Here is a 21593-nt window from a genome sequence, read left to right as displayed (position 1 = left end):
ATGTATGAAGCAGCTTTTAATCTCATTGAAGAGACATTGGTCTAAAATCTTACTTTCTATATACCTGGTTTCTGAACGACTCTAACACTGAGCTAGTTCTATGCCACCTTTCGTTATCAAAGTTGTACATTTTTAATTACACCCAATAATTTAAGCCAATAGTCTATAACCAAGACATGTAGAACATTTTTATACTTTTAAAACCAATTAGAAACAACAATGAAATGGCTATATATCTTATTTTTAGATCAAACAAAATTTCTTGTCTTTCTAGCTGTAATTTCAAGAGAAAAGCACTTTGTCACAGAGGTTTTTTTAGGACAAAATGACTCTTAGCTTCCTTATAAAACCCAAAATGTTGCTGGTCTCTTTTAAAAGCAGCGTATGTCAACCTCAATTCCTGAAAAGACCTTTTCTAGTTCTCAAAGGTTGGATCAAGCAGTTTTAACGATCTTTCTTTTTGAACACGTAACAAACACAGAACATTTAGACAACGAAACAAAAGGCAAACACGTGGACATTGGCGTGCCAAGGACAAGAGACAAAAAGGACTCTAAGAACTACAGAGAATTTTAGGACTTTTCTCGAATTCTCTGTTTCTAGATGAACTCTGAAATAGCCTTTTCATTCTTTTTGTTGACACAGCTCAGAGAGAGGGCACCTGTATTTTTTTTTTTTTTTTTTTTTTAAAACTCTTTCTCTCTCTCTCATATTTAAAATGTAACTTTTCATCTCGTTCATTGGAGATGTAGCGGGCAGCTAATTTAACACTTCAATACCCTGCTTTCTAATTCTTTTTAACCCTGCTCTTCCCGCCTGAAGCGGCTTTTCGGCCACAGGCAATGCCTGTTTAGAATTCTCCTGACCTATGTTTCGCTGTTACCTCCTAGGCAAAATCTTCATTCACCTAGACTGACTCTCCCGAAACATTCTTCTTGTAAACACAGCCTCTAATTGACCGTCACTAACGCAAGCACTCGATCTCGTGGCGGCGGCCGGCTGGCATCTATCCTCCCCATCCCTCTCTTCATCTGAGTCCTCTGACTCGGAAGTTAGTCCCTCCGACTCAGAGCTATCACGCAAAAACCCCGGCTCCTTTACCGGATAAAGAGATCTTTCTCTGAGGCTTACTTCCCTCTCTCTCCCAAGAGTGTTTTTCCTCTTATCTATCATCCCCGTGGGTTGGTCCTCGGGGAGGCCTGATTTCTTAAATTTCCCTTTTCTTTTCTGAATTCCTAAGCGCTTTTTTCCTTCCTCTGTTTCTGACAAGTGGGCCCGTAATTCGTCTGTCTCTCCCCAGTCCGCCGCCATAATCGAGCAGCTTTTCTCATCCTGCAAAACCAGAAGGAAGAGTACCAGCACTGTCTGGGGAGGGAGACGAAAAAAATCAAGACCAAACATTATCTCTCAGAGAACATTACCCCGTCATACGGTTCTGGATTCACTCCACGCGTGAGAAAACGAGCGGAGGGTCTTCTTTAAGCAGCGCCGGCAATGGAAAATTCTCCCGGGTTTCGGCACCAAATGTGCGGGGCGCGCGTGTAGTGGTCTCGCCGGCAAAAAACATACACACACGCGCGCACACACACACATCACACACACGCCAGAATCCTTCCGTATGAACACGTTTATTTCCCCAAAACCAAGATGGTGGAAGAAGACGAAGAAGGCGTGGGAAAGCACTGCCTATATACCCCAGAGCGGGGTATTCACCCCCTGATTGGCTGCTTACTCGTAGCACGCCAAACGCCGTGGGATGGGCTTAGTTTTGGCGGGCTTACCATGGCACATGCGCAGTTTACTTGGTACTAGGAAGAATTACGGGCGACAGCGCCACCTAGCGATGGCGGACTTTGTCAGCTCTCGTGGCGGCTCCCAACAGGTGCTGAGGAGGCTTTGTTCAGAGGATCACGTTGGCCAGTCATGGCTACAAGTGTGATGAAGTCCTCTGGTCAGGCTCCTCTTTTTATGTTCAATTTGGTGTTACTGTTGATGTGCACGGCAGATAACCACTTGAGTCTGGTATCAACGGGGTCTGATCTGATCACAGCTGATTATCACAGCACAACTTTATTTCCAGACTTGTCTTTACAAGTACCAGACATGTCTTTACAAGTTTCCTATTACAAAATGGAGTAAATCCTGTTTAAGGGCCTGCTCCTTACACCTTCCCATGGTGGTTCTACTGGGTTCTGGAGAGAAAGGTACGGTGACAAAGCGTGGGTTTGCCAGATGTGCACCACAAAGACTGTGAAGGATTTGAAGCATGGGGCTGGCATGGTAGCAACCCACGCTGGTGGGAACTTAGTGAGCTGGGTGGAGAGATTTTGGAACTCTGAATCAGAGAGTCTCTACGAGATAAGTACAGGTCAGCCATTGCCCACCAGAGCATAGCCGGCCAGCCCACTGGAACAGAGAGGAATAGGGAATAGTGCGGTAACTTGCTTATCATTCTTAGTATTTCCCACAGCATATATGTACAGATGTGTCTGAAGGGTCCAGCTGTACTTCTGTGGGGCATGCCTTAGTAACTAGACCTTTGACCTTTGACTTTGTACCCTTGACATATCAGCACTCTTCCCTCATCCTCTCAGTGAAATGACTTCCCCCATTTTTAGCACAGGGGGTCTTGTCCCATGTTGCCTTCCACCCTGAGATTCCACAGCTGCTAAATGAGTTTTTCAAAGGCACACATTTTAAGGTTCATCTTTGGCTCTATAATTTAGTTTTGGTAATGGGTTTTGGCAATATACACTGTAATGTGTTCATGGTTACATAGCATACAACATGTCTTATCCCCTTGCCTCCAGCTCTGTGTCTTCATCCTTCCCACCCCCCAAACACCTGTAACTACCAATCTTCCTGCTGCTCCAGTATCTTCCTTTCCTTTATGTCAGGACATTCTGGCATTCCTTTAAGCTAGAAACTCATATATTACAACTCTATTTTCCAGAAGAAAATGTTCCAAAATTGATCCCAGAATGTTTGGTACTCAGAGGAAAAGGAAAACAGGGGTTAGGAGAAGGAGGAAGAGGAAATAAAGAGGAAAGAGAAAAAGACAGGAAGAGGAAGGAGGGAGGGAAGGAGGGAGGGAGGGAGGGAAGGAGGGAGGGAGGGAGGGAGGGAGGGAGGGAGGGAGGGAGGGAGGGAGGGAGGGAAGAGAGAGAGGCAGGGGAGGTTAGGGAAAGGGGCATGGAATGAATGTCTCCTAACTCTGTTTTTCTTTGCATCTGAGTACCAAGCATTCTGAAGTCAATATGTTGAAAAGACCATTCATTCTCAATGAGATTTCCTTGGCACATTTTCTTCTTGAAAATTGAATTTTAATATATAAGTTTCTAGCTTAAAGGAATGTCAGGTGATTAGAACCCCACAGCTTGGGGCCTCTCAGTTGACTTCCTTTCTCACTTCATATACATGTAAGGCCACTGCGTTCTTTTAGGATTTCATAAATCAGTGTCTTCTCATGGCTTTATTTCTTTATTGGTTAGTAATCTTTTGGTCATTTGAGTGCTTAGCCATCTTCCTAAGGGACATGGCAGCTGCTTCCATATTCAGTGACTGAATTAAACCAAGAGACCTTTGAGTATAATTGTGTGTGTGTGTGTGTGTGTGTGTGTGTGTGTTTGTCTGTGTAGAATATTTTCAAATTGACTTGGTCAATATCCAAAATGATGGTTTTTCTGGGTAGAATAAGACTCCATCTCAATTGGAAAGATGCCTATGTCCTATCTTTCAATTTCCTGGAAATATCTTTTGAGGTCCAAGTTTGCTGATGTTTTGTTTTTCATGGTTTGTCGTTTTACTGCTCAGGTTTTTGGTGTTTTATAACATTTTTTCCACCTAAGCTTAGGGCATGTAAATTGAAACTAAAGTTTATTTTAAAACTTTGATAGTTTTAGTTCTTATGGGTGTATGGATTCATTGTGAGTTAATTTTGAGTAGGGTATGAGGTGAGATTTAAGCTCTTTGTTTCTCCCCCCTCTTCCTCCATCTCTCGTCTTTCTCTCTTACTTTTCTTTTTCTTTCCTCTTTATTTCCTCTTCATCCTTCTCCTAACCCCCATTTCCTTTTTATCTGAGTACCAAACATTCTGAGGCCAATTTATTGAAAAAAAATCATCCATTTTCAATAAAATTGTCTTGGCGTAAATATTTTATTTTTAGTGTGTGTGTGTGTGTGTAAGTGAGTGAAGGTGTGGATTCCCGTGGAACAGGAGTTACGGTAGTTGTGAGTCACCTTATGTGGGTGCTCTTATGCAAGAGCAGCCCATACTCCTAACAACTGAGTTATCTCTGCAACCCAACAGTTCATTTCTTATAAATGCACAGCTACGTACTTGTGTTATATTGTTATCAACTTGACACAAGCTAGAGTTGTCTGGGGAGAACCTCAGCTGAGACAATGCTTCCATTCGTTTGACCTGTTTGTGGGCAGTGTTTTGATGACGAATGTGGAAGGACACAACCCACTGTAAGAGGTGGTAAGACTGATAGGTGTGTCCCAGGCTGTATCAGAAAGCAGGCTAGGCAATCCACGATGAGCAAGCTGGTGAGTGGTGTTCGTCTCCTCAGTTCCCTCTTCCAGGTTATGGCCCTGAGTTCCTGCCTTGGCTTTTATCAATGATGGCCCGTAACCAGCACATAGAAGACAAATAAAACCTTTCCTCCCCAAATTACCTTGATCAATGTTTTATCATAGAGGTATAATAGAGGGCCAAATTAGGTCAGAAATTGGTACCAGCAATAGGGCATTGATGTGAGAGATTTCATCATGTTTTAGAGACCGTTGTGGAGGATTTTGAAATGTTGGCTTGAAAAAGCCATTGACGGGTCAGGATTAATGAGATCCCGTGGAATCTAGGAAGAGGATGCTGAGAGAAACACATGCTGGCTGTGAACTTTCAGGGGGAAACAAAGGATCAGGGCCATTCATGTGCTATATTTTATTAAGACAACGTGGAAGTGAAACTTTTGTGCTGCTTAGATTTTTTTTTCCAAGTTGAGATAGCTACCATTATTTAGGAAAAGGGATCCGATCCTCCGTTGAGGAAGTGTCTCCATCAGATTGGGACAACCAATGTGACAACTGGAGGCTAGGGACAAGAAGTCAGCTGTGATTAAGAAGAGACCAGCAGCACTGAGCTGAGATCTTCTGGAGTATTTCTCAGGGTGGCACAGAGGGAGGCTGTGGCTTAGAGGAGGTCAAGGCTGCATCTCATGCTGCCAGATGAAGGTGTCCTGTGTAAGAGTCTCCCAGGTGCTACTGGGTTTGAGTATGAGAGCTTCGGGACTGAGGTATGGTGGAGAGTGTATGAAGCTTGGCACAGGGAGAGACGAGGAGAGATCATTGGGGAAGAAGGCACAGTCATTGTATAGATTCCAGAATGGAAGGGATCAGGGTCCCCCAGGGGGGTCAGTTGTGAAGGTGAAGTGGTAAAGTCTGTGAAGACCCCAACATACTGGAGCTGTCAGGACTGTAGAAAGACTACCAAGGTAAGCAGCAACTGTGGAATGGAGCCAACCTGAGCCTGTGAGAGGAACTCTGTGTGTTGAGTGGCAGAGCCTGAGAGCTCGAGTCCCTCAGCCCTTTGGAACCCAGAACACCATGAGTGAGTCCTCCATCTGGGACATTGGGCGACGGGATTTCATTTACACTGCTTGTTTCTTTGTTTTGTTTTTGATATTTTTTTCAGAGTGTGTGCTCTGAGTCTTCACTTTTGGAATAAGGAGTATATAAGATTGTTTTTTTTTTTTATTTTACTTGGGACACACACAATTAAGAAACATTGGGTATTTTAAAAAAGACTGAAGTTTTAAAGACTATTAGTCTTTTGGAAGTTTGAATGTGTTTTATATTGTGATGCTGATATTAAAATAAGCTCTTCAGAATAAAAATGAAAAGAAAGGCCATGGTTTAATAGAGATGTGTCACTTGACACATTTTTGTCTACTTTTGTAGAATTTTGCCTATGTGACACAAGGTATAGTCATCTGGGGAGAGCGAACCTCCATTGAGAAAATGCCTCTATAAGATTAGCCTAAAGGCAAGTCTGTGGGCCATTTTATTGATCAGTGATTGATATGGTGGTGCCCCCCCAGGAGTGATCTTTGGTAGTTTAATAAAGTAGGTTGACCAAACCTTGGGGAACCTTGGTGATTTCTTTTGTTGTTGTTTTCAAACTCAGATTTCTTGGAAGTTTCATATCCTGGAATGATTTCCATTCCCAGGCAAACTTGAATCACTGATTACCCTCATGTGAATTCAGACAAATAATAATTTCTAAAAGCAGTAGTGAGAATAATCAATTTTATGTCTTTCTGCCTCTATCTATCTATCTATCTATCTATCCATCCATCCATCTATCTATCCGTCCATCATTCATCAGATAACTGTAGCATCAGTTGTCTATTTCTATGCTCAATGCCTCTACCCGTGATCTATTTATTATCTCTGGCATCTATAGCAAACACTACTTACCTATCTATCATCTGTACCTATGTACCCACCTAGTGCCTATCAATCTCTCTGTTTAAATATGAGGGCAGACTATATTTAAGAGCTTCGTTGAATCCTGATTGCACAAACTTGGTGACAGGGAAGGTTTGTGACTAGGGAGTCTGAGGTGAGGACAGCCGCAGCAACATCTGAGTGAGAGACATAAAGCGCAACAAGGGCATAAGTGGAGGGGTGACTTCAGTCGAGCATGACAGGCTCCTGGTGTCCCAGGAGGGTAGGCAGGGGTGGATGACAGTAGTTGATCGTTAAAGAAGTGAGGTCATGGGGAACAGAAGGTGATTAGAGATGTGGGGTAGGGCAGGAGATGGGATAAGGGTGGACTGTGTGAACCAAAGGCCCATGTGAGCAGAGTCACTGTCCTGAGCACCAGGACAGCTCAGAGGCCAGAGTGGAGGGTAAAGTGAGATCGTCTGCTTGCACACAGTCTCTGCACTTCCCCAGGCAGCCTCAAGCATGGAGTTGGATGTGTTTGCACAGGGATAAGAACAAACAGGCTGGGATGGAACTGAACTTCATGAACATTAATCTGAGCAAAGGGGACCTGCTGGAAGACTGAGGAAGCCAAACCACAAGTCTGTGTGCACATTGTGGTGGGGTTGAAGTGTTGCTGGAGTTGCATACAAATGGAATGATCTGGAATATTAGAAGGTAGCTGTGTGCTAGGCGGGTGCCCAGCTACTGAGATCCCCAGCAGCTGGAGCCAGAAATCTGGGAAACTTGGGAGAGGCAGCGGCAGATGTAAGACTGTGGGTGACTGAGGGGACAGACCTAGTCCCTGTGATTCCCATCAATTTGAAAAGCTTGTTCACTATAGCTTATCGGCACTGTTGGGGGTGGGGGAAGATACATTTCAGTAAGAACAGGAATCCTCTGGGTAGATCAAGAAGGTATGTTAGTGTTAACACATACCTGCACAGCCATGATGACTGCGGAATGGTGCCAGAGCTTGTGTCTTTGGAATGGGGCTCTGGAAGTTGGAGACACTCCTCCGTCTTGATCTCTCAGTTTTATGACTGTGCTTTGTACACAGTTGCTGCCCAATGGATACTGACTCTAATGATTTGTGTGAAGACATATTCTCTCATGAAGGATAGTTTCCTCCTGGAAAGAGCATAGGGAGTCCCCTGTGGGAGCAGATCTGATGGCTGTGTGAAGATGGCCTCAAGACAACTGAAATGTCAGCAGTTTCTTTCCTCAGAGAGACCCAGAGAAATTCCCCACATGTTTTCCTTCTCAGGCCCAAGTCAAGGAGAAGCTTAGCTGACACCCTTGGGAACCACTGGGCCAGCTGGATTCCAGCAAGCAGCCAAGGACAGACAGTCCAGAGATCTCTGTCTCATCAACACGTTTCCAGGTTGCTCTTAGCAGAGTTTTCATGTCCCTATAGGAAGACAGCCTGCCCCATGGTCTGGGAACACCTCTCAGAAATTCTTACTTGCTGTTTTATTGAGCCATACTTCGAAGGAATGTAACGCTGCTACAACTCAGGTAGTGAGGGAAAATAAAACAGAATTCAGGGACCAAGTCCACTATTCATGTTGACTCTACTGGGATTCACCACTTTCCCCATGAAGAGAAGGCTGTTGCTGGCCTCATCCAGGATTAGGAGGAGGAAGGATCTGTTGAAGTGGAGGACAGCAAGGCCTGGCTCGGGTTGGATTTGGCTGTGGGAGACATCCTTTTCATCTCCATCCTCATCCACAGTCAGCTCTGCCCTGTGTACTGCCTTTGGAGACCAAGGTTCACAGAGTTGAGGGAACAGGAGCTCTGCCAACCCCATCTTTAGCATGTTACACTGACTCTCTCTGCACTGGGCCCAGGATGCCCAGAATACAAGCCTTGTGCCATCCTGCTAGAGGAAGGCAGATGATGTTGAAGAATGGGAGGAGACTTATGTCTATCTCTGTGAGTTCCTGGATACTGGGGGTTGTCCTCCACTCTGCACCCTCCATAAATTCCCCTTACACCACCTCCTCACTGTGCTCCTAGCAAAGAAGCAGCCTGGGTTACAGGGAGCCGAGTGCTGTGTAGCCTCAGCTGTTTGTACTGTGTGGCTCCTGTGGTCCTTACACTATTCATGGCCCAGACTCCCGGAAAGATAGCGTTCTTGCTCCTGCCCCATCTCAAGCCACCAGGTCCTGGAAGTTCCACCTGTGCAGTGCATCTTTACCAGAATCTCTTTCCATTCCCACCCGTATCTTTGAAGCCTCCTTTGCTGTCACCCACTAGCTTGTTTCTCTAGTGATCTGGATCACTCTCCTTCCACTGGCTCAGGGTCCATCCAGCCATTTCCTGCCAAAGCCCCCAATGGCCCTCAGACCCCACCCATGGAATGTGATCAGAAAGCCAGGCCACTTAGTCAGAGTCCAGGATCTGCTCTTTGGGCCTCCCCTGCAGTTTGCCAGCCAGTATTTTAGCTCCCCTTCTCTCTGTTCCAGGGAAAAAACCCTTGTAAAGCTTGACCCCCACTCCACATTCTGTTGTACCTCAGTTCTTAACTTCTGCAGTGGAGAGTGGAACACAGGAATGACACAACCTATTTTTATATGGTACCACTCTTTTAGTGACCATTAAGGTTCCTTCCTGTCTCCAGGGGGATCAGATTACATCCATAGGCCCAGCATTGGTGCACCCAAGCTCCTGTCTCTTCCCTCACCAGATCATAAGCTTCAGGACCCAACTGTTTATTTCCCCAGATTAGCCACCTCTGAGGAACAGCCAGCTCAGGATATGCCTGGAGTTGAGAGTCACCATTTCCTTGTTTGACTTCAGAGAGCACCGTGAGTGCTCACTGTTGCTCTCTGAATAAGTTAGGAAAGGGAAACCACAGGAAGCATTATGCATAAGGAGCCTGGCGACAGGGGGTTAACCTACCGTGGTGACCCTCAAGGGTGCCTTTTGCAGGGTGATTCCTGAGAGGTCCATGTGTTTGTTGAACAGTTTAAGGTTACTGTTAACATGCTTGAACCTTTCCAGCCGAAGAGCAACAGGTATGGAGAATTTGGGGAAAAACAGCCACCTCTTCCTGCTCAGGGAAATGGAAGAAGAAAACAGAGTTGAAATCATGTTGTCGTAATCCACCGCAGACAGTGTACTCCCAGCACACAAACAAGAACAGCTGTGTCTACTGCACATCTGCAACAGGCAGGCTGTGCCAGGGACTCCTCAAGGCAATTTACTCTCCCTTGGCAATGCTGGGAAGTGGCCAGTGAGCTTGCTTTGAAATCTCAGATGGGGGAACTGAAGAGACTATGAGTCTATTGCAAACTTTAGAAAGCGCAACCAGCCTTCCCGAATCCTCCCGAGTTTTGAGCAATGCTTAGGCCCTAATCGTGAGCTTTATCTCTCAGTCAGTAGGACCCATCCTTATGAAAGGGGTCCCATGGACTTTTCTTCCTCCATCAGTAGAATCTCTCGTTGCACTTATTGTAAATTTTCCTCCCTAGAAGGTTATCCTGAGCACTGTTAACAGTCACTAGAACTCATTCTTATTGTAAAGGTCACAGGTGCTTTGTTACTTTGCTGTAGATTGTCTTTTGGGCCATGCCTAAAGCTTCCTTGTTATAATTGTCACTTGGAAAACTTTTTAAAACATCTTACTGTGTTTTAAGTGTGCAATAAAATAAACCTAGTTTTCAAACTCTGGACGTTCCCACCTAGTGCCTTCTGAGGTAGTGCCGATCTGAGCTGCATTCTTCACTTCGTAGGTTAGGAGATCAGACACAAAGACACACTGTTTTAAACCCTGCCAGTCCTTGAGCTGTAGTGTTACTTCTCATAGACAGGCTGCAGAGGAATGTTTGTCTGTGTTTCAGCAATACTTGCCTGGGTCAGGACTTCTCAGTCTTTAACACAAACACAACTTCCCTGGAACCTGAAGGCCTTGAGGTGCACCTAAGAATTCAAGCTTCCCACAAACATCCAGATGAATGAAGCAAAAAATACTGTCGCAGGCTAGACTTTGTGAAGCAAAACCATTAGATATATAAGAGCCGTGGTTCTCAACCTGTCACTCCTTCGGGTGTTGAAGAACCCTTTCACAGGCCTTGCCTGAGACCATCAGAAAGCACAGGTGTTTACATTAAGGGTTGCAACAGCAGCAAAATTACAGTTATGAAATAGCAACAAAAAATAATTTTGTGGTTGGGAGTCACCACAACTTGAGGAACTGTATTCAGGGGTCATAAGGAAGGTTGAGAGCTTCAGTTCCAGAGATGTTGGGCAAACTGATGTTAGAACAGGTCAGAGAAAGGCAAATGGCTAGAAAGCATAAGGCAGCCAGTAAAGAGGCTAGCTTCTGCTTCTTAGCAGGGCCACTAACAGGTCACCCATTCATAAGTGGCAAGGCAAGTACTTATCCAAACACCAGTTCCATAGCACTGTGGCCTTCTTAGTGACACATTGATCCTTTCTCTCTGTGGTAAGTGAGTGTAGGAGCTCATGTGCGTACGTAGAAGTGAAGGCCAAAGAAAGACAACAGTAGTGTTGTTCTTCCCAACCTTTCCTTTTTCTCGAGACAAGTCTCTCAGCAGTCTGAAGCTCAGTGTGCAATGCGTGTTGGTTTGTGGTTTTGGTGGCTTTGTCTTTCAGCTTGAAACAGCTAAGGGTCATCTGGGAAGAGGGCCCTCAACTGAGATTGAGAAAATGACTCCATCCGGTTACCTTGGTGCTAGGACGGCCAGCTTTTTTTATACATGGGTTTTCAGGGTTCAACTCTGATTCTCATACTTGCAAGGCAAGCCCTTGACCAACTGAACCATTTTCCCACCTCCCCTGTCCAGCATTTATCACTCTACAGTAAACTTCTTACACGAAGATACAGTTGACTGATACTGTGGTGACGATGGTTGTGATTTTGTGTATTTTTCCCAACTTTGAAAGGTGTGGATTGCTGAATCCTGTCTGACTATTTCTGTGTGACCAAGTTCCAGATCCTGTGTCATGACTCAAAGGCTTAAAGGTCCTCACCTTAAACCCAGAGCCACAGTGGACATGGAATAGTTCTGGTAGCACTGGGGGTTGTGTGTGTGTGTGTGTGTGTGTGTGTGTGTGTGTGTGTGTGAAGAGTCAAAAGAGCTGGGTTCTTACTTCAGTGGAAAGGGCTGAATCCACGTGTCAAAACTCTGCTCCAACAGTGCCTCCTCACAATCCTTAAGTTTTCCATCATTGGGAAGAAAGAAGACGCCTGAGATGCGGCAGGTGAATGGCAGCTGGAGAACATAGCTGTGCATCTGGGAGAAATACTGTAGCTGGAACCAGGCTATCTTCTGCATCATTGGTACCAGGGTAACGATCCCAGGACCTAACGAGAAGTGCCTCATCACTGTGTACTTCGGGTTAAAGGAATATTTCCATTTCCCTGATAAGAAAGTGCAGAGGAATCAGAGGGGGATGGGGCAGCAACATCTAGGGCACATCACACTATCTATCAGGGAGACTCTAAGGCTTCTACATGCCAGGAATGTTCCTTGTGTCAAGTCACACAGGCACATGTGAGAGATCCCTGCCCACACAGATCTTATAAAGGGAATATAAACAACATGGTCGATAAGAAAGCCAATGACCTAGGATAGGATACTGAGCAGGCAGAAATATCAAACAGAAGAGCCAGTTACGCACACACATAACGCACTAGAAAGTAGTGCCAATTAAAGACTTAACCGTACATTGGTCAAGTCATAGAACAGTTGGGAGAGAAACTTTCCCAAGAGAATAAGATGAGACATCAGGGAAGACATTGACTTAGGGACACAGGGGAGATGAGCAGATAGAATGAGAAAGGAAGAGACCATGAGAGGCGAGGCCAGAGAGGGCAGGAGTCCACCAGCTCCCGAGTCAATGGTGGAAGCAGTAGGTCTCTTAAGGACACCCATGAGCATTTGTGGGGTGCTCTAAGCACAGTTCTGAGTACAGTCCTTTCACGCAGCAATTGCTGAGCACTGTTTTAATATTATTGTGCTACTCTACCAAGTCAGAGCATGTTCTTTCCCCTGATATCTGCAGGAACAGCTATACTACAATCCTTTGGACACGGGCCCAAGAAGTTCTACAGCCTAACCTCCCCTGAGCTCCTTTTCTGGCTTCTATCTCTACAGCTAAGGTTTTGGCATGGACTCTGGTGGTCAGCTCTTAAAGCCTCTCTGGTCTGGCCCTACAGGGCTGTGGAGACACTCATCTCGGAGCTCCAGTTGGGGTCGGAGGAACCAGAGAGGACAAGAAAGATGACTTTCTTGCCTTGTAATCCTGACTGGATATGGCAAAATGTGGGTGTTTCACCGAAGAACCTTCCCTTCTGCATAAAGAAGCCCACTGTCTTGGGAAAAATAATCAGAAAGTCTTGATAGTGTTATTAGAGAAAAGAGGAATGAACTCAGAAGCAAGTTGTTCCCTCCTGCAGCTCAAAACTGACCATTTTCTGGGGTTCTAGGTTTCCAAAATCCACGCCTGCATTTCTTTTATTTTTTATTTTTTTACTTTATTTCTTTAAATTTTTTATTGGATATTTTATTTACATTTCAGATGTAATCCCCTTTCCCCATCCCCACCCAGGAACCCCCTAGCCCATCCCCCCTCCTCCTCAAGCCTGCATTTCTAAAAGAGTCAGTCCACATACCCACCAGACACCTGGCCATCCAAACTACCAAGAAGGCTCTCAGACTCCATGGACCAAACCAAAGCTTATTTATTTTTTTCTACAGAGCCTTCTTTTCTATGTAGCAATAGGAGAATAGGAGAAGCACCCATTCCAAGGCAGGAGCCAGGTTATAACTGAATGTAAGAGGTACAACAATTGTTAAATACAGGTGACATTCTGTGCTCCCTTGTTTTCTTCCTTAAGCTGACAGCTTCTCCATCCAGTGAGCTGGACCATGTCAACTGCCTACAACCCTCTTGGGCTTTGGAGGCACCCAACTCCGTGTCAGATCTCTCTATGCCTGGGAGAGCCACCTGATAGCTACCCAACCAGATCCTACTGTCTCAACTCCCTATTTCCTAAGTTATTGGGATGGTATTGAGCAGTACTGAGCAGTAGGCTGTAGGACCACTTAGCTCCTCCTTCAGTCCTTAGGAAGATATTAAGGAGTACTTCATTAATTCCTACATCCTACCCCACAGTATTTCTCAATACCTTCCTAATGGCTCAAAGGGCTAGATCAGCGATTTTCAACCTTCCTAACGCTACAATCCTTGAATACAGTTCCTCATGTTATGCCGACTCCCAACTGTAAAATTATTTTTGTTGCTACTTCATAACTAATTTTGCTACTGCTATGAGTTATAATATAAACATATGTATTTTTGGATAGTCTTAAGAGACACCAGTGACAGGGTCATTTGACACCCCTCCACCCCAAGGGATTGTGACACAGAGGATAAGAATCACTGGAGTAGCTGGAGTTGAGGAGATTTGAGAGACAGAGGTGTGGAAAGAATTAGGGAGTTGACACAAGAGGGAGGTATCCAGAGGTGGGCAAGAAAAGGACGCTGCCCCAAGCTGAAAGAGCAGAGACCTCCCAGAAAGAGCTAGAGTCTTGGAGGAAGTCTTGAGTCAGAAAGAGACAGAAAGGTTTCATTCATGGCTCACTGACCTTTAAAGAAATTATAATTGACCAGAAACAAATTAGTTGGTGGCTTCAGATTTCTCAGCAGCCTTGTAACTTTGCCATGGGTCTTGGCATCAATGGCTGAGTCTATCTGCTTTCTGGCCAACCCATGGTTCCCAAAAGAGACGAGGACGACATCGCTGTTGTAGGAGCTGTTGGCTAGTGCGAGAAATGTCTCTTTTGGCTTTAGAGTCTTGTCTATAAAGAGCAAACTTCCAGTGTGGATCCCGCAGTGCTCGGTATGCAGCAGGGTACTCAGCAGCTTCCCATACTGCATGGCGGCTTTAGTATCCAAGGCTCCCGTGACTCTGAACCCTAGATCCTGCAGAACCTGGTGCTGGGCTTCTGGCTTATTCTGGAAGATCAGCAGCACTAGAGGCACAATGATGCTGAGTGGAGAGAAGATTAAGTTCCTGCCTATTCTGGGCTCTGGTAGCTGTTTGTACAGGCTCAAGGCAAATTTTTGGTTGTTGAAGAGCGGAGGTGCCCCTTGGATCACTTGTATTCGTGACATGTTTGAGATCTCTGTGAGTGGTGTCTTTGGGTTACAGGAACAGGGAACCAGCCCAGGCAGGAGCAGCCAAAGGAACAAGATAGAGAGTGCCATCCTAGATTCAAAAAAAAGAAAAATCAGTAGGATCACTCAATTTGGCCCTGTGGTTCAACAGAAGACACAAGACTGCAAGGCTCCCCACTGCACTGCCCTGTATAGAGGCCTTAGGTTAGCTTTGGTTGGGGAAGGGCTGGGAATGCTAAGGGACTGGCAAAATCTTGTGCACAGTCAAGCTTGGGAGTCTGACCAATCTGAGCCTGACTGTCTACTTCTGACCCTCTCATGGAGGCCCCAGCTATAAAGAGTAGGGGGAAGTTGGTAGATATTCAACCAAACTGTAGAATGTAGCAAATCTGCTCTGACTGTTCCCTATGGGAATTTGGGATTTAGCTGTGACCTCCTAAGGTTTGTGTATATGTTCTCAATATTTGGTCAACACCAAGTCAAGTTCAGCCTAACACTTACTCACCTACTCACTGTCTGCCAGTATCAACCTCTTCTATACCCACTGGCTTGCCCTTGAGTTTGACCAGAGAGGAGAGGCTGGTAGACCTTCCATTCCTTGTTGGTGTAGATCCACCCTCCTGGATCCTCCTGCCAGCTAAGGAAACACTTCTCCCTGGGTCCAGCTCTTTCCAGCCATTCTCTACTCTTTTAGCCTGGGGGCAGTTTCCTGCTCTTCTCCACCATTGTGGCCCACCTCTGGATACTTCCTTCCTGAGTTCTCACCGTAACTTTTTCCACCACTACCCTCAAATCTCCTTAGGACAGTCTTGTCCTTCCAGTCATTGAGAGGGCTTCAAGCAAGGCTTCATTTAATCCTTAGAGCTGTGCAAAATCTTGGGCCCAGGGAGGCCTGGGAAGTGAAGTGTCTTACTCAGGGACCACAGCCAGCTAGTGACAGAGCCTGCCACAGACAGTCTGTGTCTCAAAGACGCATCTTTATCTTTCACTGCCTCCCATTCCTAATGAGGCATTTCTCTATAATTAGACCCTCTGAACACTAGCCTTCCAGGCCCTGCGATCTGCTGTCCAGCAAGGCAGAGGAACTCTTGGAGACGAACCCAGCAGTGGTCTCTGATCATGCAGTGAGCCGTATCTCCAGGAGTAATCAAGGAGCTCTGGGGCTCATGCCTCAGGCTAGAGGAAAGTAAGTTTTACTTACAAGACATATACTGTGAACTGACTCACCCGTAGCTGCCCTGGAGAGAGGAATGAGGGAACAGCAAACACTACTTGCCGGTCCAGGCAGTCATGGCCACAGAGCAAGGTCAGCATGTACCTTCCTCGGGCAACTCTTCCAGCCCCAGTGCAGTGCTCACTGATGTATGGGGAACCTGGAGGCACAGAAGCTGCTGAGTCTGCTGTGGAAGGGGTCATACGTTGGTCATGTCAAAAAGCAAGAACAAAGACATCCTGGGACATCTTCTCTCCTGTTCCATCCATCCATTCATCCATCCACTCACACCTGAAGCACTTTCTTCTATCTGTCCATGAGTAGGCATTGAGAATGGAGTAGTTGTGTGTGTGTGTGTTTGTCTGTGTTTGTGTGTGTGTGTGTGCGTGTGTGTGTGTGTGTGTGTGTGTGTGTGTGTGTGTGTGTGAGAGAGAGAGAGAGAGAGAGAGAGACTGAGACCCACATCAATTCAAGTAGAGTACAAGATTCCTAGCCATTCTTTCTCTGTTATCCTGCCTCAGAACCCTGTTTTTAAAGTTCCCTTGAACTTTCATAATTCAGGTAGCATTTGCTAAAACGAAGCCTCCTCTGCCAGGATGCTCAAAGCTGGATAGGAAAAATGGACAGGCTACTCACAGTGAGAAAGCAGGCAAAGGAACCCCTGGCTGAGTGATCTTGAACAGTTCCCTCAAAGATTCCCAGGCCAGGGCATTAACATTGACTTTGCCATGGTCATCATCTTTGCTCCTTTCTGTGTGTCTCAGGTAAGAACATTATTTTCTCCCTCTATGTAGAAGCACACGCAGTAAGATACCTGTATTTTGTATAGGGAGAGCAGCAATTTTGACTCATTTGTCTGCTAGGGCGTTCCTTTGTGGATCCCCACAAGAGGCAGGTAAGCCCAGAAAAGTTAGAGTGACTTCTTCTAAGAGAACAACACGTAGAAGACTAGGGAGGCAGGCCAAGGTGGGCCACATGGCAACAAGATTCATGTTCTTTATGCCCTAGTGAGCAACTTCTTGGGAACCCGTACATTTTGGGTTACCTCAAAGGCTGATAGAGGAACAGAACACTGAGGGCTGGTGCAGTTCTTGAGTGCTGAACTTCTTCATAATCACCAGCTTAGATCGGAGATCTCCACACAGACAACCCCCCCCCACACACACACACCTAGTGCTTTACTCAGTTGAATAGTTTGCCCTGGGGTTTCTTTGGTGGTCAGATTTCCTAAGGATGAAACAGGCAGTCGTTCTCATCTGGTACACCCCTGACTGGGAAAATGCATTTGGGACTCTGTCTCTTTGTAGGAGAGCACTCTGATCCACTAGCCAAGGCTGCGAGGTGAGCACAGGGCATGTGCAACCATCTGAACAAATCGTACTCCTAGATGTTGTGCAAATCAGGTTTTCATTATCAAAATGAAATACCCGAGGCAGGTTAACTTAATGGAAAAAAAAAAGAGGCTTACTAATTCGGGGATTCAAGGGTATGTCCATGGCCTTGGCTCAGTTCTGCACATACCTCTCGTGTTGTCAGTGTCCTAAGGCAGCTAGTGATACCAAGTAGCAGGGAGACTATGTTCACACCTACAAGTCTGGTCCCTCTCCTACTTCTTTTAAAGCCATCAGAATTCAGTCTTGGGAGCTCTACCCTAACTTATCGTGCCCTGTTCACTCTCCAACGTGCTCATCTTCAGACTTCGAAGCTCTGTTTTCTTTGGATGATGTTCGTACCATTAACAGACGACTCTGGAGACTCGGCTCACCTGTGAGTCTCATGGGCTGGTAACTGAAGCTAGTCCAGATATCCACGAGTCATGAAAGAGACAGGGAGTTGGGATAGGCCAGGATGTGGGGCTGTTGTCCTAGAGGGGACAAAAGATATGTAAGTTGGAAGAGAGGGATGGAATAGGAGGGCAAGTCTTGATGAAGGACCCTACCAAATAAGAAGGCTAAATATTCAGCACAGGAAACCCCTGGGAGAGGGTGAGGCTAGGGCTTAGTCAGTAAAGTGTTTGCCAAGCAAACGTGATGCCATAAGTTTAGACTCCCAGTAACTATGTTAAAGCTGGGTGTTGTAACACACACCTGTGATCCCAGTACTGGGTGAAGGCAGAGACAGACAGATTCCTGGAGCTCACTGGCTAGCTAGCTAGCCTACATGATTTTTCAAGTTCAGGTTTAATCAGAGAACCTGTATCAAAAAATAAGGTGCAGTGTGATATAGAAAGGCATCTGGTGTCAACCTCTGGCCTCCACATTGCCATGTACACACCTGCATATAACCACATAACCATAACACACACACACAGAGAGAGAGAGAGAGAGAGAGAGAGAGAGAGAGAGAGAGAGAGAGAGAGAAAGAGAGAGAGAGAGAGAACACCTTGGTTGATGCATAATTAGTCAATTTCTAGGAAAGACAAATAGCCTCAGACAACCAACCTGGAAGCAGGTTAGAGATTATTAGGCCATCTTGGTAAGCTTTTTCTATCTTGGCTGCCATCTTGGGTCCTATATGTTGCATCCTGGAGGATTGTTGTGGTAGGGGTTTCTGGAACTGTTTGAACAGAGAAGAAAGAGAACCATGGTGATTAGTGATGTCTGCCATGGGCAGGAGGGAAGAAGGACTGGCATATAGACCAGTGCTTGCCATTCACAGAGGCCAGAGTTCTTATGGAGATGAGGAAGTATAGGTCGGAAGAACCTGGACCTCCCCAAGGGCCACTGCACTGGAGTCAAAATGAGAATTATTTAATAAATCTCATTCTATGTGTTTTATGCTCCACACCATAAAGAAGTCTCTGCTCTACCATGCCTTCTCTGGGCACTGGTGGGAAGCCATAACCAATTCGCAGCCTGTCCAATGGGAATAAACAGCTGATAGCAACTGAGTGTTGACTCTGATCTCTACACATGTACACCCACATGCCTCTGGCCTTCACCTGCCTCTGTTTATTGAACAAACAAGCCTTTGAGCTAGTTTACTGAACCTCACCTGGCTAATCTCGATGCTGACTCAGGGTGGTTGTCCACACTGCTTGAGCACCTACTGTATGTTTGGAGCTTTAGGTGTAGCACCATGTTTAAAAAACCAACCTCAAATCCTAGGAGGAATTAGGGGCACCCCTGCCTTTGTGAAAGGCAAAGAGGAGTTCAAGTGTATTACCCAGTAAGACACAGCTCATGATTGGCTAGCTCAAGGAATGGACCCCAAGCCAAAATGTCTCTTCTTGTATATCCTTATTTGGGCAATACCATTGGGTGGCCAAAGTCAGTCATGATAATAACTCCATGCTTATTGCCTTAGTCCTGAACATGAGTTTCCCTTCAGATCCCAGGGGATGATATTTGTCTCCCAAGGCAGATGTTAGTGCATGCTCATTTCCCATGTTCCCAACTTTACAAGAGGGACCTCTTTTTCCTAAACACTACTGAATGTCCTCCTTACAGTGATCCTCAAGTTCAAGGACAAAGATCGGTTCAGGATGTGTTAGTCTCCAGATTCCTCCTTTTCTGAAGAGTGTGTTACTGTGCTGTGGTGGCCACAGTAGAATACCACAAACTGGGTGGCTCCCTACCTTGAATTCATTTCTTTGTACAGGTCCATAGGCCGGACATGCCATTGACAGAATTCATTCCTCGTTTCTGCCCAGACCTCTCCCTGGCCGTCAGGTAGGCATTCCGTGTTCACATTCCATAGTGATCCCTCAGTAGCCTCTCCTGATATCCGCTTTGTGTTCAAGTGGCTTACCCAGGTCCATGCCTTCTCATCCAAATTTCCTTTTTTTTTTTTATAAGAATACAGATTACATTAAATGTACCCAGCACACTCATTTTCACTTGATTACTTCTGGTAAGACCCTGGTTCCAAAATAACGTCCCTTTAATGTGTTACTGGAGGTATGAATTTCAACATATGAAATATAATTCAATTCATGTCAGCACCTGTCAGAACCTGTCTCTTCATGTGTAGTATAACAAGGGATTTTATATGACTATGGAAATTTCCAAATGGTTAACCATAAGTTCACCCACATTGTGGACTACCCTGTGTAGGCACCCATGTGCAGTGCACAACCTGTATTACTGTCCACAGTGATCTCTAGGACAATCCTCTGAACAAATCATAGGACAGTAAAAAGTCTATAAAACCCTGTTACAAAGACACTTATAATTCAGAATCATTCACTGAACCTTTATGGCTCTCACATAGTGTACACAGTGTGCAACTGTGGACTGACACGTACACAGCACAAGAGGTGTGAGTCAATGTGTAATTTAGTGTGAAAAACTCAATGGATGACAACTTGGTTGACTTAAATGACTTCATTGGCCTAATTTCTGGGAACGTTGACAAGCAATCACTTACAAAAAAAATGTCCAAACATAGCGGATGCCCACCAGGAAGAAATATCCCTTTAGAAGCAATTTTCATGGTACAGCTAGTCAAGTGGTTCCATTAAATATGGTTCACTATGGTAACTCTAGGGATGATAACTCTTGCCACTTCCTCAGGAGCTTTGCTCTCACTAACTTTCCTAGCTTTTGTCCATCCCCTCATGTAACCATAGAAGCCATGTATTGGACGGTGGATGAAGCTCAGGGGGAGAGAAGAGCATTCTCAAGTCTCTTGTTCCATCCCCCCAAATAAAAACCTATATGTTTGTGGAGGATTGAACAGGGTTACCGTGGAAAATAAAAAAGAAAGTAAGGTGATTTAGCCAAGGAGATGAACAAAACAACCATATGAGGGTAGTGACTGGGTCCTGCCAGTGCCTCCCTAGCCTGGAGTGTAGGTTAATATTAACAGGCTCAAGGTGATGTGAGGTTGTGCAATCGAGGGCCTGGCCACCAACTCCCACGGATGGTCCTACCATCCACCTCATCTCCTGGACCTCAGTAGCTCTCCATGTAATGCCCAGGATGGGGGATGTCAGTTCTGGGCAGTGGAGTGTCACCACCTGCTGTGATGATGTCACTCTGAACCAAGCATGTCAGCTGGTGTCTCGGTGTCTCGGCACATCAGTGTCTTTTCATGCAGGCTGTGAGTGTTGGGGACAGAGGGCTTCTGAAGCCCTTTGTGTCAGTATGTCTGAGCACAGGAAACATGCACTCAGGCAGAAGAACCATGTGTACAGTGGGTGGGAGGTCTGGGGTCTACACACACACACACACACACACAAACACACACACACAAACATACACACACACTTAAAAATAATTTAAAAAAAAACCTGTTGGGGAGTGTAGGGGAGACAGGGTTTCTCTGTGTAGCCCTGAATATCCTGGCTCCCACTTTGTTGACCAGATTGGCCTTGAACTCAGAGATCTGCCTGCCTCTGCCTCCCAAGTACAGCATTGTCTGAGTGTCTCCATTTCAGGAGCAGAGGTAGTTTGAAGGACACTTGAGCAACAATATATTCTCATTTCCCACTTGGATAGGAAAGGCTGTGAGAACTCTTTCAGTGAAGACTAACTTAAAACTCTCCAAAAATACCTGACCTGGACCCAGTACCCTCTCTTGGTAACCTGATGAGGTTAGGACCTGCAGGTCAAGCTCTCATTTGAGTAAGGAGAGAACTGCCTCCTTGAGCATCCTGGCCATCGGAGTAATCCTCCTCCTAGAGTATCCTAACCCCTGGAGCATCCTTCCTCCTGGAGCATCCTTCCTCCTGGAGTATCCCTTTTCCTGGGGTATCCCTCTTCCTGGAGTATCCCTCTTCCTGGAGTATCCCTCTTCC

At 45.7% G+C, this 21593-nt stretch overlaps 1 protein-coding gene across 1 annotated transcript; it reads right to left on the bottom strand.

The window, feature by feature from the left end:
* Positions 1-8032: 8032 nt before the first annotated feature.
* Positions 8033-15908, bottom strand: LOC114633495 (alpha-1-antiproteinase-like). Its single transcript, XM_028782060.1, has 5 exons — positions 15868-15908; positions 14109-14731; positions 11608-11878; positions 9394-9544; positions 8033-8245 (listed from the first exon to the last, which is right to left on the bottom strand). The coding sequence occupies exons 2-5, from the start codon at positions 14728-14730 to the stop codon at positions 8033-8035; spliced, it is 1257 nt and encodes a 418-aa protein (XP_028637893.1). The 5' UTR covers position 14731; positions 15868-15908.
* Positions 15909-21593: the final 5685 nt, after the last annotated feature.

The sequence above is a fragment of the Grammomys surdaster genome, unplaced genomic scaffold, assembly GCF_004785775.1.
Source record: "Grammomys surdaster isolate TR1022 unplaced genomic scaffold, NIH_TR_1.0 690, whole genome shotgun sequence".
Lineage (NCBI taxonomy): Eukaryota > Metazoa > Chordata > Mammalia > Rodentia > Muridae > Grammomys > Grammomys surdaster.
The sequence above is the reverse complement of the archived record's forward strand: the minus strand, read 5'-3'. Positions and strand labels throughout refer to the sequence as shown.

Excerpts from the sequence above, each read along its gene's own strand:
- LOC114633495 (XM_028782060.1), bottom strand. The coding sequence starts at position 14,730 with ATGGCACTCTCTATCTTGTTCCTTTGGCTGCTCCTGCCTGGGCTGGTT. Across the intron at positions 11,879-14,108 it reads CAATTATAATTTCTTTAAAG|GGAAATGGAAATATTCCTTT; the intron begins GTCAGTGAGCCA and ends CTTTCTTATCAG. Across the intron at positions 8,246-9,393 it reads CACCCTTGAGGGTCACCACG|GCAGTACACAGGGCAGAGCT; the intron begins GTAGGTTAACCC and ends TGGTCTCCAAAG.